The sequence below is a fragment of the Diuraphis noxia genome, unplaced genomic scaffold (genome assembly GCF_037042655.1).
Source record: "Diuraphis noxia isolate RWA-SAM2 unplaced genomic scaffold, SU_Dnox_SAM2 contig0002, whole genome shotgun sequence".
NCBI lineage: Eukaryota > Metazoa > Arthropoda > Insecta > Hemiptera > Aphididae > Diuraphis > Diuraphis noxia.
The window spans coordinates 14,546,209-14,560,328 of NW_028301712.1; the positions used below are offsets into that span (position 1 = coordinate 14,546,209).

The following is a 14,120-nucleotide window of genomic DNA, read 5'->3' on the forward strand; positions in this document are numbered from 1 at the left end:
TCACAAAAACATTCACTTAGTTATATTATCTTCATTTCATTTTCAAGTAAAAAAGTTCTAAAATATTCTGATAAAAAAATAATTTTAAATAGGTTACATAAATGATATGTGACAGGCGAGTTTTGATGTATCCTATAAATTTCATGAATACATTTTGAGTATGCAATTATAAATAATTATAATGGCTAAAAATGAAATGTTAGTGTAACACTCATAAGAAGTAGGAAACCGCTGTTCTAAGGTTATTTATTAATTTAATCTCAACAATCTGAGGACAGATATTATCATAAATCTAATTAACAAGAAAAATATTTATTATAGTGAAATACATAAGTATATAAAAATATGCTAATGATTTTATAATAAATAAGATTAAATAGTCTTCAAAGTCATATGCTATAATTTTGTTTACATAAGATTAACTGATTTTGTAACTTAATATATTATGTAAAATTAAAACAGGCCTTCATATTCAACAAAATTAACTCATAATAGCAAATAATTAATTAATTAATCTAATTTAGTAGTAAATAAAATAATAACATTTCGTTTAAAAAAAGAAATACAATAATTATAATGAAGATAGTTTACAAAAAACATCAGACTAGAAACTGATTTCATTATGATGTTAATCAATAGTGAATGATAATTAGTAAAATGTTTAGTAATTAATAATTTCAAAATACTTGTTTCCCAAAATGATGGTCATGTTTATAAGGAAAAGGAAGAGGGATCCACTCTGGAATGTTGGTAATAAAGGAACTTTAAGGAATTAATGAATAATGGAGGATTAAATTCTATAGGGAATTTAAAATCCCTAATAAAAAGGAATTAACAAATGGGTGACTAGTATTATTTAAGAATTTTGGTTTAATAGGCCTGATGCTACTAAATAAAAAACCGTTATCAAGCATTCTAGAAATAAAAAATAATTTATAATTGTTTAAGTAAACATAAAAAAAAAAAAAACTATTCATAATAATAATAACCAACTGTAGAAGACAAAATAATAATAGTTTATAAAATTTGATCATACAAACAGTTGTATCACTCTAAATTGACAAAATAGATGTAATTTGGTTGTGAAAAAATTATCACATAAAACAAATTTTAGAATATTAAAACAAAAGAATTTGTTAGGTATAACTGATTTTGTAATTATCCCCCCTCCCATCCCTCCCGCAGGTCCTACAAGACGAGCCAGGTCTCGGCACGAAGTCTGTTTGAAAATACCCCAAAAGATGCAATGCTGGATTCACCCATGTTGCGCCCCAAATTTCCTAATCAAACATAAGTAAATTATTATTTATATTTTTAATTTAGAAAAAAAAATGCTTACAGAGTTTCTTAGATACCATATGCAGTTGATAGGCGTTCTTTCAACTGTTGAGGAAATTGATCAGTAAATCTAGTCCAATTTTCTTCTCCTACTTGATTTTTAAAGCCATGTAATATCTAAATGACAATTTAAGTTTAAAATATTTTACCAAAAAATTTAATTATATAAAATGGACATTTATGAAAAATATTATAAAATAAATAATAACTTTGTAAAACATATCCTTTAAGTCGTCTTTAGGATTTATCCATGAAGCAATAGCATCACAGAAGAATATGAAATCTTGAACTACTCCGCCAGGATTTAGACTTATCATTTGACACATACCTCTAAATGCACTATCTTTTTCATCATTGTCTCGGATATTACGTAAAGAAGTACACCTAGAACAAAAATAATATTAGTGTAGCTCAAAAAAAAGTTTAAAATTAATCGTCATAAATATTTGTAATTAGTAAATAAGACACTCATTTTATGTCCCCCAAACCAATAAGTATGTAATAAGTTTTTAATTAATCAATTAAAATTATAAAATTATAAATATAATAAATAATAAAAATATATTATAAATGAGTAATAAAAAAAGTAAAAAAAAAAAATTGGTACACACCACATGCGTACAAACTGTTGTAACAGCGGGGCGACGTCTTGAGGGCACACATAACCTAGTCTGCCGATTGTAATTGCTATAAAAAAAAAAAACAAAAAAAAAACGAAAAAACTAATAAAAAATAAATCCATCAAATAACAAATAAAATAGTAAACCATAATAAGTACACAATATTTTTTTTTTTAAATAAAACCAAATTAATACACCTAATAATGATCAAAACTGAGGATATACAATTACAACTTAAGAGTATTAAATAATATTGCTTAATATTGATTGATTAAGATGACGTAAAGGTGTAAAGCAATGATTTATCCATACTTAATGTTAATTTTTATCAATATATATTATGGGACATCAATAATATATTATTTATTTGAACAAAAATATGTAAAAACAAGTTTTTAAAATTTAAATTATGTAATTTTCTGTTTGTTTATTATTGTATGGTTATTAAGAAGATAAAGATAATAGTTTTAGATATTTTATTACTTGGAACTACAATAAACAATTTAAATACTTTTATATTTTAGATGATAGGTGACAAATATACATATTATAATATGTTAATATGTTAATTGGTACTACACTAATAAGTGACTTTATGATCAATTATCACATTTTTGGATGAACTGCCCCAAAAACATTTGGCATCAATTTACTGGCTTATATGATGAACAAATGTTTACAAAGATGATAAAATAATATAATTGAATAATAAGCAAAACTTCTAATAGAAATAATAATTTTAAACACAATTTAAAAATGTTGAATTTACAAAACAATTTAACCTATCCTGACCACTAAAGGTTTATTGATAATGATTCATGATTAATACACGAGGTGATTTAATTAATATTATACTGAATATTTAGGTATCTAATGTGAAATAAACAATTTATAAATACGATAGAATATTTTTTATAAGATGATATCAAAAGTAGATTGTGTAGATATTCAGTTCTTCATCATTCATTGTCAACTATAATCCATACATTTATTTTATTTAAATAAAAAAAAAAAATGTAAAATATAACAAAAACATAATTGTTTGAGTAATTAATATTCACAGAATCTATTCATATTTACCTGTATTTTCTAGTAGAGTTTTGGGTGTATTTGTTCGATTCATTGTTACTACTAACTGATTTAAAATTATTGGTACATAAGGTTGCATTTCAGTACCTATTGGAATTTACAAATAAATTTATTATTATAACCAAATAAATATTTACCAAGCATGATCATTTCTTTTTTTCCTTTAACTATGCATTTACTCAAATTCTGATCCATGACATATTTAAGTATTCTTAAAGGCCACATTGACAAATGCTTAACAGCTTTTATACATCATGAAATAAGTGTCATGTGACGACAAAAACTTTATGATAAAAAAAAATTTGTTGACATTTCTTAAATGGTAGTAAAATATGAACTTTAAGTAAAATAGAAATATATTTATTTGTTTGAATAAATGCATATAGGATAAAAAAGGAAGGTTGATTTATCGTTGGTAAGCTTGATAAAATGAATTACCCTGTTTTTATATAATAACGTTTAAAATATTATTACCCAATTTTACAGCAATCTCTCCTATTGCCCAAGTAGCATTATTACAAACTGAGATGTGATCAGGATTCAAATTTTGGGCTAATATTGGCATGAAATCAGCTAAAAAATTAAAAATATATTATAGATTTTAATTTACTTGCAATTTTTTTTTTTCAAGAATTTAAATAGCTAAGTATAAAACTATTTAAGTTATATTATTAATATAAAAATTCCCGTATAATCGTTCTTTCACTATATCAACCTCTGATCTGAATTTTAAAAGCTAATCAGAGATATTCAACATTGCAAAGTTTATAATTAATATTTTGTACTATTTGCTAATAAAATTAACATATAGTAGGCAATTTAAATTTTAATCAATTATTTTTAAATATAAATACATGTATTAAATCATTATACCTATACAAGGATGTACATGTTGGAAACATGCTTTTGTCAGATCTCCAAGAAGAGCAAAAGAACTTTGCCTTACTTCAGCTAATGGATCTTGCATGCACTGATAAAGCAATTGTAATGTATTTGAACCATTTATTAAACTTTCAATAAATGTTGTCAATCCTTCTGCTAAACCTGATAGTAAGTCTAGAGCAACTATCATAAAATCCTTATCAGGTGCATCAAACTGGTCTGGACTTTGAGAGTTAGCCTATAAATTACAATATTCATAAAATAAATATTTAATTACAAAAAAGGTCCCAATGTCTTATACAATCTACCAAAATAATTGATCTACAAAAAAGATGAAAACATGTATATGTTTATAACTATCCTATATTTTCCATTATGTAGCATAATTCAATAAATAAATTAAATGTTTAAGAAAAAATTAATTATATAAGAACTGGGGTCTGAAGTATACAACATATTTTATTTAGTAACCATTTAGATGTATTGCCTTAATGATATCCATTAAGGGTTTTACATATTTCGTATATGAAAATGACACTAATCAACAAAATTATGTTGTTCACGAGTCTAAGCCTTTAATGGCTATGGATATATTGTCTATGTTGGAACCGATGGATACTTGTTTGCGCACAATACACAATTTTTTACCCGTAAACTGACAACTCGTTTGCGTACATCAATAACGTGAAAACCAGGTTAATACTAATTTTGACCTGAAAATGACGACTTGTTTGCGCACAGCTAATCTATTAAATTAGACTTGTATTGTTCATGTGAGCAAATTTCGATAAGATACACGTAATTGATTAACTAGTGTGCGGTTCTAAAGAAGCATTACATTATTAAAATTAATAAAATAGTAAATACAAACATAACATTGAAAAAACATGACAAATTTAATTTAAATTAAATTAACAAAAAAAAAGACATTTTTAATCATGCCAGTTGTAAACAGACAGTCTTAAGCCTGTAAAAGTAAGAAGGAAGATGTTTGAAAACAATCTTAAACATTATTTTTGTTAAGGGTAGACTTTTGCTATACTTTAGGTATACAAACGAGTCCTACGTTTTGGGTCATTTATCACAGGTATTAAAATTTGTGTGCGCAATCGAGTTATACATTTGTACGCAAACCAGTTGCAAAAAAGGATAAATGTGCGCAAACGGGTATCGCCCGTTGGCACCACTATAAACTTTTAAAACACTGATATTTTCTAGTTTAAAAATGGAAGTTAAATAATTTTGCCAATTATTCAAAGATAAGTTGAATACAGAATGTCATTCATAGTGATATACGTCACATTTAATGAATACGGGTTTACAAATACAGTGAATCATAGCAAACATTTTACTCTATCTATCTAAATTCTTTGATGAGTCATGAAAAAAAAAAAATATAAGGCAAAACAACCATCATAATAATATATAAATTCATTAATTATACTAGTGATTAAATAAAAATAAAGTGTATAAAAATATCTTAGTAATCTAAAAAAAAAATTATGAGATACCTATTTTAATATTAATTTCGGTAGATGCATCCTACTTGAAATAGTTTAGTTGGTCGCATACATCATAATAATAAAAAAAAATGCTTATACTTACTATATTTTGGTTTAATGTTTGTTCTACTAGGGAAATACATCTTTTAAATACTGGCTCGGCATATGGCATGAATCCAGATTGCAAAGCAGTAGCAACACTAGATAAACACTAACAACAAAAATCAAATAAAAATTATATTTTATTTAAAAACAAAAAAAATATATACATACTTCTAATAATGGAAATAAATCTTTATCTTCATCTTTTAGTGCATTCCATTTTTGAATTAATGGAGGCATCAACAAATGAATATACTCTGGCTTATTTAAATTATGACCAACTGAGTCAGCCAATGTCCCAATTGCATCATATAAAATTAATAAATTTTTGTGCTATAATAGTAAAATATAAATTTTAATTGTATATATGTTATTTACATTATCATTAGAATAAAATAGTATTTTTAATTACTTGATATTTACTAAAAGCAAACACTAATGTTTCTAATATGAATCCTAAATATGGTACTAGTTCAGTAGTTGCTTCTTCTTCTAAAGTAGCAAATGCAGAACATGCAGCTTCTTGAACTCTTTTGTTAGAATCCAATATTCGTTTAAGTAACTAAAAAAAGTTGTATAAAATAATATTATGTAATAATTATATAATATTTTGATTTTCACTGGTTTTCTAATTACAATTCATCAATACTTCAGTATAAAAATAAAAATTTAAGTTTAAATTATAATGAAGGTTATTTATTTAAAGATGATTTAATTATTAATAATAATTACTTAATATCAATCCATAAAATATTTTGCAATAAAATTATGTACAAATATTATTGTATCTATATATTATACTCTTGGTTTAGTTAATAAGACATTTCAAGTATTATTTTTTCATATTAAAAGAGGGTGCTACACAACTGCATGTATTGTTTCCATCTAACAAATGTACAACAGCAAAAACTTTTATGTGCCAGCTAAAACCACTCAGGCAGTAGTTATACCTAAGACTCTAAATTGATATACAATATAGTTTAGAACATTATTATCTGTGAAATATCACTTTTATTTTGATATATCACTAATACAAAAAAAGGTCTTATTGTTTCAAAATCCATTATTTTTGTAATTTTTCAAACTTAAAAAACTCTTTTTGTAGTTTTGCTCAGTTCTTGGTATTTAATATGTCAAACTTTTTTAAATAAAATGTTAATAAGAATTTTATTTTACAAATAATTTAATTCACTTACTTCATGCATCATTGATTTTAAATATTGTTCATGCGGTTGACTGACAACCCAGTGGCAATAACGAGAAAGTGTCCAACATATGATAGCTCGAACTAATGCTTTCTTATCACTTAAATGATTAATCATGTAAGGTATAAGTTCATTTAAATGCGGTATCATACCATTCATGCATCCTATGTTGACATGTCAATGATTAAGATTTTTTATTTTAAAACATTATTAAAAGTTTTACCTTCAGCAATAGCACCTAGAGCTAAGATTCCAGATTCTTTAACTTCCCATTCAGTAGATGAAAGTGTTTCTTTTAAAATAGGCATAAGTATTGGAAGGATGTCCTCTTTAAATACATTAGCTAATACATCTAAAGCAGCAGCACTACATTTTCCTATATTATGACAATTGTAATTAAGTAAGCAATAAAAAATAATTTTAATTTTAACCCTTTTAGTGTACCTACTTATGTGTAATCATTTGTTAAATTTTTTTATTAAAATCAGAATTTGGGAATCCCTGTAATTTGTGATCCGGGAATATTATTGATTTATTCCATTAATATTTATTAATTTATTATATTATAAAACATTAAGAAACTTAAAAAGCTAGATGTCATCACATATTTATTATTTACAGTATTCTTCAGTAACACAAAACTAACAAACTGTATACATGACCTGTACCTACATCCATAGCACGGATAGGGTTACTAGTATAAAACTCACTTAAATTCCAATCAGATAAACTGCTATCATCTCCTAAATTATCATCATCATCTTCATCATCATTATTATCTTCTTCATTACCATGAGTATTACGTGACTTATGAAATCTAGGGCGAATATCTTCTTCACGATCAGGAACATTTTCATCTTCTTCAACATCACCCTGGATAATAAATAATATATTTAGAATTGTAAATGTAAGTTATAAAAATAATTATTTCTAAGAATTACCTTTAATAAAATGATATCTATTTCTGAGTATCGCATTCCATTAACAAGAATAGGTACTAGTCTAGGTAAATATGGTGTTAGTGCTTCTTTACATATTTGTTGGTCAGCAATTGATAGCCAAAACTCGCATGCTTCTAATGCAACATTTTCGTCTGGATCTTGGGTTCTTAATAACATATACTAAACAAAATAATAAAATATTAATGTTATAATTATTATTTTGAAATAACATTAAGACATAAAAATATATTAACTGACCTCAATGATATCATGTAAATGGGGAAGTAGTCGATCCATTCTTACTTCTAGAAGCATAACAATTGCTCTACAAACGTTTTTTCTAACTTCAGCTTCATCATCAACAGCTAAATGAAATAAATTCTAAAACAAATATAAATGTGTTATTAACAACTTATTACTTTATAGTTTTAGATATTACGCAAAATTTAATAGCAAATAAATATTACCTCTAAAAACACATCAATGTGATTCATTAGGGAAGGCGTTTTCTGTACAATGAACTGATTTACACATCCAATAGCATGTGATCTATATAGATGTTTAACAGTGTAAAAATAACATAAATGTTCAAAAATAATAAAATAATTTAGAATATTATATTTTATGAATAATTAACTATTAAAAGGATGTTAACGCACATAATTCTTTTAGATCCTTGTGAATCATACCAAATTATGTTAAGCAGAACTTACCCTATGCAGAGGCATGCTCTGGTTTAGGATAACATATCCCACCTTATGGATTATTTTTATCAAACGATATATATCATAAAGCATCAAATATATATAAGTGGTCTGAGAAAAGTTAAAAACTAATATCCCCTCACCAATTATTAAACTTTAACATAAAAACAGAACATCACCTATGTCCTTATGTCAGCTATTATATGATGTTTTTATTTTTATGTAAGTTATATGCATGTAAATTAATAATAATTTTAAAAGGATAATAAATTGTATTAAATTAAAGTGTAAAAAAATTGACATGGAGACACAGGTATGTTCTTAGGTTCATAATAGGTGAACCCATTCTTATATCAAAAGTAAGAAATAACACAGGGTTGGTTTTGCTTATCATAAATTTACTTACTATGTTGTCATGAATCAGAGAGATAACCAATGATGTGCTAACCTCCTCTTAAAATTTTAGATTTACAAATAAATATAATACAAATACAAAAACAAAAAGGTGGGCAAGTGGGTATCGCTCTGCTGTATAGTAGAGATTGAGAGTAGGACACTATAATGGATATGTTAAAGTAGAATGCAATAATATACAGGTACATTGTATGCGATAAACGATTCGGAATGGAGCTGATTTATCAGACTAGGATATATTATATTACCTATATTTAAATTATAATATATTTTATAAGCACAAAAAAATTAAATATACATCTTATATGCTTACAAAATGTTTTCTATATTAACCCTGGAGTTTTTTTTATAGTTCTTTGAAGAAAAAGTTGGGAAAATGTTGTTGGGTAAAAAACCCAGAAAGATTAAAAAAATCTTAGGTTTAAATCACAACAATTTTGTGAATTTTCAACTTCATAGTTCCATGCCAATTTTTGCGGTTTTGAAATATTTTGTATACGTTTGAACTTTAAATGCTTACAAACAAAAATTGTGACAAATTATTTTTAATTTTTTTGTTATTATGATAAATACAATTTATAATAAATCTTGTATTAAATTTCAAAGAATTTTTGGACAGCCAAATTTTTTTATAGGCTTTTCAAAAAAAATCAAAAATTTTACTTGTCTATAAAAAACTAAGTCAAAATATTTTGAAAATTTAATCATAAATAGATAACGCTAATATAAACATTTGGATAAAATTTTAAGTATTTTACAATGATTCATTTTTTGAGTTGTAACAAAACAAAAAAATTCATTTTGGCAAAAACTGATTATACGTAAGAATTCCCGTTTTTTCATTACTTTTTTAGGGGTTTTCTGACACTTTTGAAAACTACTGAAAACGTTGAGATATTGACCCCCTAATGCCCAAAGTACCGACTAGATAAATTTTCCTTTTCAAAGAAAAAAATCAAATCATTATTTCTACTCAAAAATATTATGGACACAAAAAAAATAAAATAAAAAAACCAACATCATTATAAAATCAATACATTCCTAACTTCAACAGAATCTAAAATTAAAAAAAATTCAAGAAACATTACCTAATTTTTGGACTTGAATGTTTAAAAAATTGTAAAAACTTTGGAATGAGGATATCAAGCGGCTTGTTTTGCCGATCGTCTTCTAAATACTCGGATGAGTCCTCACATATTTTTTGCAAAGCTCCAAAAGCCCCCTGTTATAACACAAACAAAAATATTGAAATTACTTAGAATACAATTAACTCAAAAAATTATATTATTTAATAATAATAAAATTATTTCACTAAAAATTAATATTATGTTTCGAAAAATTAAAATTAAAAACAAAAAAGCTTAACTTTAAAGCATCTCTATTTAAAATATTATTCATCAAAATTATTTCAAAATAAAAATGTATTTATAATATCAATAATTTAAAAATAAAATTGTTTGATAATTACTAATTAGATACCTCGCAAACATTATAATCTGCAGAATCAAGCATTTGACAAAGGGCAGGCAAAAGTTCAGGCCAGGTGTTGATACCACGTGATGCTATTGTCGTGATTAAAATACCAACAGTTGCTCTTATTAATGCTGAAGTATCTCCAACTGCAGTTAGACATTCAGCTTTTACAAACTCTGTTACTGTAGGGGGTAAATTTTCATAGTGACTTTTGATGTTATTTTTCAATATCAGACCGCTTAATGATCTTGTAGGTTCATCTGAAAAAAAAAAAATTACTATTATTTACTAATTAGTTAATAAAATTGTAAATCAAGTGATATATTAAACAAATTAAGCTAATTAGTGTAATATTATTTTTTTATACATCTAATTAGTCAAAATTAAATATTTAAAATACTTCTATAATTCTAGAACATTTATTCCTAAATTAAAAACGAACAAGTTAAAATGAAAAAACTGATAATATTATACCTTCAGAAGTGAGTTTTGTCAACACAAATATCAAATAATTGTTAAAATCTGATACTTGATTTAGTTCTTCCAATTTCTGTATTATTTTATTAAGGAAATTTTATATTGTTCAAAAAAAATTATTTTTAAATTATAAGTACTAAAAATAATTAAGTTAAATATAAATATTGTATAACATAAAAGTTAAATATAAATTATATAGTACAAAGAATTATAATTTTAAATAGTTCATCACTAATCCCTAAATAATAACTAAACGACCATTAGAGAGACCTATATATTAATTGAACTAAGTAATCTGCAGCAGACTTATTTGATAGGTACATATTATTCTGTGAAATAATCTATGAACATATCTAGTTCAAGTATATCATTATAAATTTAAAATAAATATTTATATTCTTATTCTATGTTCAATATTTATTAAAATTGTTTTTTAAATATGTATATGAGTTAGATTCCATATAGAATTACATGAAACGTTACACATATGAGATAACCAAAGTCATTGAAAAATAGTAATTTATAATAATATAAAATGACACATAATTAAATTAATAATTCGTTAAAAGCAAGATATGCTTTAGTAAACCAGAAGTGGGTTTAATGACTTACCAAGAAGGGAGGGGGAATTAGCAATTGAAGTTCAAGAATTTACTTAGTTGTATTTTAAATCTACGTACAATTTTAATTTTCATAATATGTTTTTACTCATATGTAAATCATTTTTTAATATATTTGTTTCACAATTGGAAAATATTTCAAATGAGTCATATTGCTTTAAATTTTCATCCGAAACCATTTAATCGTCTTTAAAATATTTACGCATAAAAGTAGTAATAACAAAAATGAACTGTTTATTTTTAAAATATTTATATTACATTATTATGGCAGTAATCTAATTGTATTATTTTAGAGAGCCTTTGAATGTTCATAAATATTAAATAACCATATTCTTTAATGACAATATTTTATAATAATTATTGACAAATCATAAAACTCGTCTTAGAAAAATAGATAACTTAGACCCTAGGGCCTCCATCCTCCTTAAAACAACCACTGTGGCAAAAAACATAAAATGTCTTAAAGCAGGGGTGATCAACTTGCGGCTCATGGTCAATTTTGATGCGGCCCACACTTAAATTTAAAAACCATTAGTTAATTGTATATCGGTAAAGTATATTAATATTACGAGAAAAAATGCATATATAAAAATTTTTCTGTTTATTATTAGGTATTGTAAAATTATAAAGAATGTATTGTTATTAAAAAAACATGTGGCCTACAACAACTTCTACCCATATGTGACTTAATCTTCATAAAAGGTTGGACAACCCCGTCTCAAAGACTCATTATATATATATTTTTAAATATAATATATTTATGTTCATAAATTGTTTAACATATTGAATTACTAAATGATATTAAGTTTGTTAAATCATTGTATTTTTTTTTATAATATAAAATAAAAATCTCCAAGAATTTAGGAATAATATAAAATACCTATCACTGTTTTATATTAATTTATGCAAATGTCATTCAAAATATTAGTGTACTTATTACTTAATATATAATTATTAATAGACATTACGTTTTAAACTATAAACAGGTACTTTCCAGTTATCTCTACTATCACAAGTTTCAATTCTGTTACATTGACTAGCAATTCGATGCCACAACTATATGCCATTAACTCAATTACCTATTTCCGTCCGTTGTTATATTTCCATCATTGTATTTATTCATAATAATAAATTATGGGTCTTTGGAGTTCACTGAACAGTGAAAAAGATGCTCTTGAATTATTTCAAGAGAAAGGTTTACTTCTGAGACCTTGTGAATGCAAAAAACAGTTATAACTATACATCGGCAAAAATTAAATTTTTTGGAAATGCAACGTCAATTTTATGTTTTATACTATAATTTTCCACTGCTGTGATAATTTTAGAAATTTTAATTAGATGTTTGGTAATGTTTTTATGTTTTAAATTATAACTCTCCGCCACTGTGATAACTGATAGTAAATGTTATACTAATATACATTATTATATAAATAGAAATACATATGTATTATGTATTAAAAGACTGAACTGTACAGTCTGGCTGGTAGTATAGAGATATTACATAGTACTTAATATAGTAGTTGTGGAATCGGGTGGTATATAAGGAGAACAGAAAAGTACCAGATTTAGAATGCAATGGGTACCAAAATTTTTAAAAGTATTAAAAAAATATGATATAGGTACCTATTAATTATTAAAATAAGTTTATAGTTAATATATTTTAGCAAACTATTGTATTCATCAATAAAAAAATGTCCATTTTAAAGTGATATTTTATGCAACCAACAAGTCATAGATATATAAGTGCTCACTAAAACACAAGCCAAATACTTATTACTTGAATATAATATATGCTTGAATTTAAATGCAAGCCTAGGTGATCAAAATATTAGGATTTTTACACTGTACTTTTTATTATTTTCTATACCTAAATGGTAGGTAATGATAATTTACTATAATTATTAAATAAATTATTTAATTATTAAGTACTAAATATTTAGTGAAAAAATTAGATAAATAATTTTAAAACATTAGTAACATTATTGAACAAATATTATATACCTAACTTAATTAGAAAATCTGTATACCTAACTCTGGAACAGGTGGTTGTAACACACCCAACATACAAACCTGGCCGGTAGTGGCGGTAGTAAAAAAATTTTAGATAAAAAAGGATACTTGTTGTACAGTCCGTTGTATAACGGTGTCAGGCGACTGGGATTCTTTAAGCAGCTGTATGATTTGCCGTAATCCCTCTTCTTGCGGCTGCCAGGCCATTATCATGCTAACGCCAAATGTCAGGTGAGTTTCGTCGGTCGGTGAAACGCAGTTAAAAGAACTGAAAGAAAAAACGTGCTGATGCTAATGGGTACTAGTAAATAAATTGGATAGTTTATTTTTTTTTAATGCAATTGTCAATTATTATAATCCGTGTGTGCGGATGTCCAATATATTACCGTAATATCGTAGTCAAGCAATCTCCCACGTATTATTAATAACAAATTTATAATTGCACAAAAGATAGAACGAGAGTGTTTAATAAGACGGGACTGCGACCGCGGACACGAAAAAAAATTAACAGATGCACGGAAAATGATGGAAATCGACCGTAATACCGTATAGCGAATGTGTTACGATAAAACTCCTAAAGTCGATAAGCAGTGAGCAGTGAGTACATACACATTTTGTTATTTTTTCCACTCTTTTAATGTGGCCCTGTTTCGCTTACACTAGTAACGATTGGTACGAGCTGACTCATCGATGACACGCGTAACATAACCGGCATCTCGTCATCGATGTGGAACAGAAAGCGC

General features: G+C 25.5%; 1 protein-coding gene across 2 annotated transcripts; it reads right to left on the bottom strand.

The window, feature by feature from the left end:
* Window positions 1–296: 296 nt before the first annotated feature.
* Tnpo (transportin 1) lies at window positions 297–13,920 on the bottom strand. Of its 2 annotated transcripts, XM_015512560.2 has the most exons (21): window positions 13,764–13,919; window positions 13,486–13,645; window positions 10,745–10,820; window positions 10,277–10,530; window positions 9,886–10,019; window positions 8,147–8,228; window positions 7,938–8,060; window positions 7,680–7,859; window positions 7,449–7,611; window positions 6,962–7,114; window positions 6,730–6,902; window positions 5,946–6,095; window positions 5,705–5,866; window positions 5,535–5,642; window positions 3,921–4,167; window positions 3,522–3,620; window positions 3,039–3,134; window positions 1,950–2,025; window positions 1,548–1,722; window positions 1,340–1,455; window positions 297–1,280 (listed from the first exon to the last, which is right to left on the bottom strand). In XM_015512560.2, the coding sequence occupies exons 2-20, from the start codon at window positions 13,588–13,590 to the stop codon at window positions 1,348–1,350; spliced, it is 2,664 nt and encodes an 887-aa protein (XP_015368046.1). In that variant the 5' UTR covers window positions 13,591–13,645; window positions 13,764–13,919; the 3' UTR covers window positions 297–1,280; window positions 1,340–1,347. The 2 variants fall into 2 exon arrangements, 1 of the variants encoding a protein (XP_015368046.1); XR_016190530.1 differs by lacking the exons at window positions 297–1,280; window positions 1,950–2,025 and having other exon boundaries at window positions 13,764–13,920.
* Between the last annotated feature and the right edge of the window lie 200 nt (window positions 13,921–14,120).

Bases quoted from the DNA above. Each gene is read 5' to 3' on its own strand.
- Tnpo (XM_015512560.2), bottom strand. From the start codon at position 13,590: ATGATAATGGCCTGGCAGCCGCAAGAAGAGGGATTACGGCAAATCATA. The intron at 6,096-6,729 runs GTAAGTGAATTA...AACTTTTTTTAG, and splicing joins TAAAATCAATGATGCATGAA to TTACTTAAACGAATATTGGA. The intron at 5,867-5,945 runs GTAATTAAAAAT...TTACTATTATAG, and splicing joins TTGCTTTTAGTAAATATCAA to CACAAAAATTTATTAATTTT.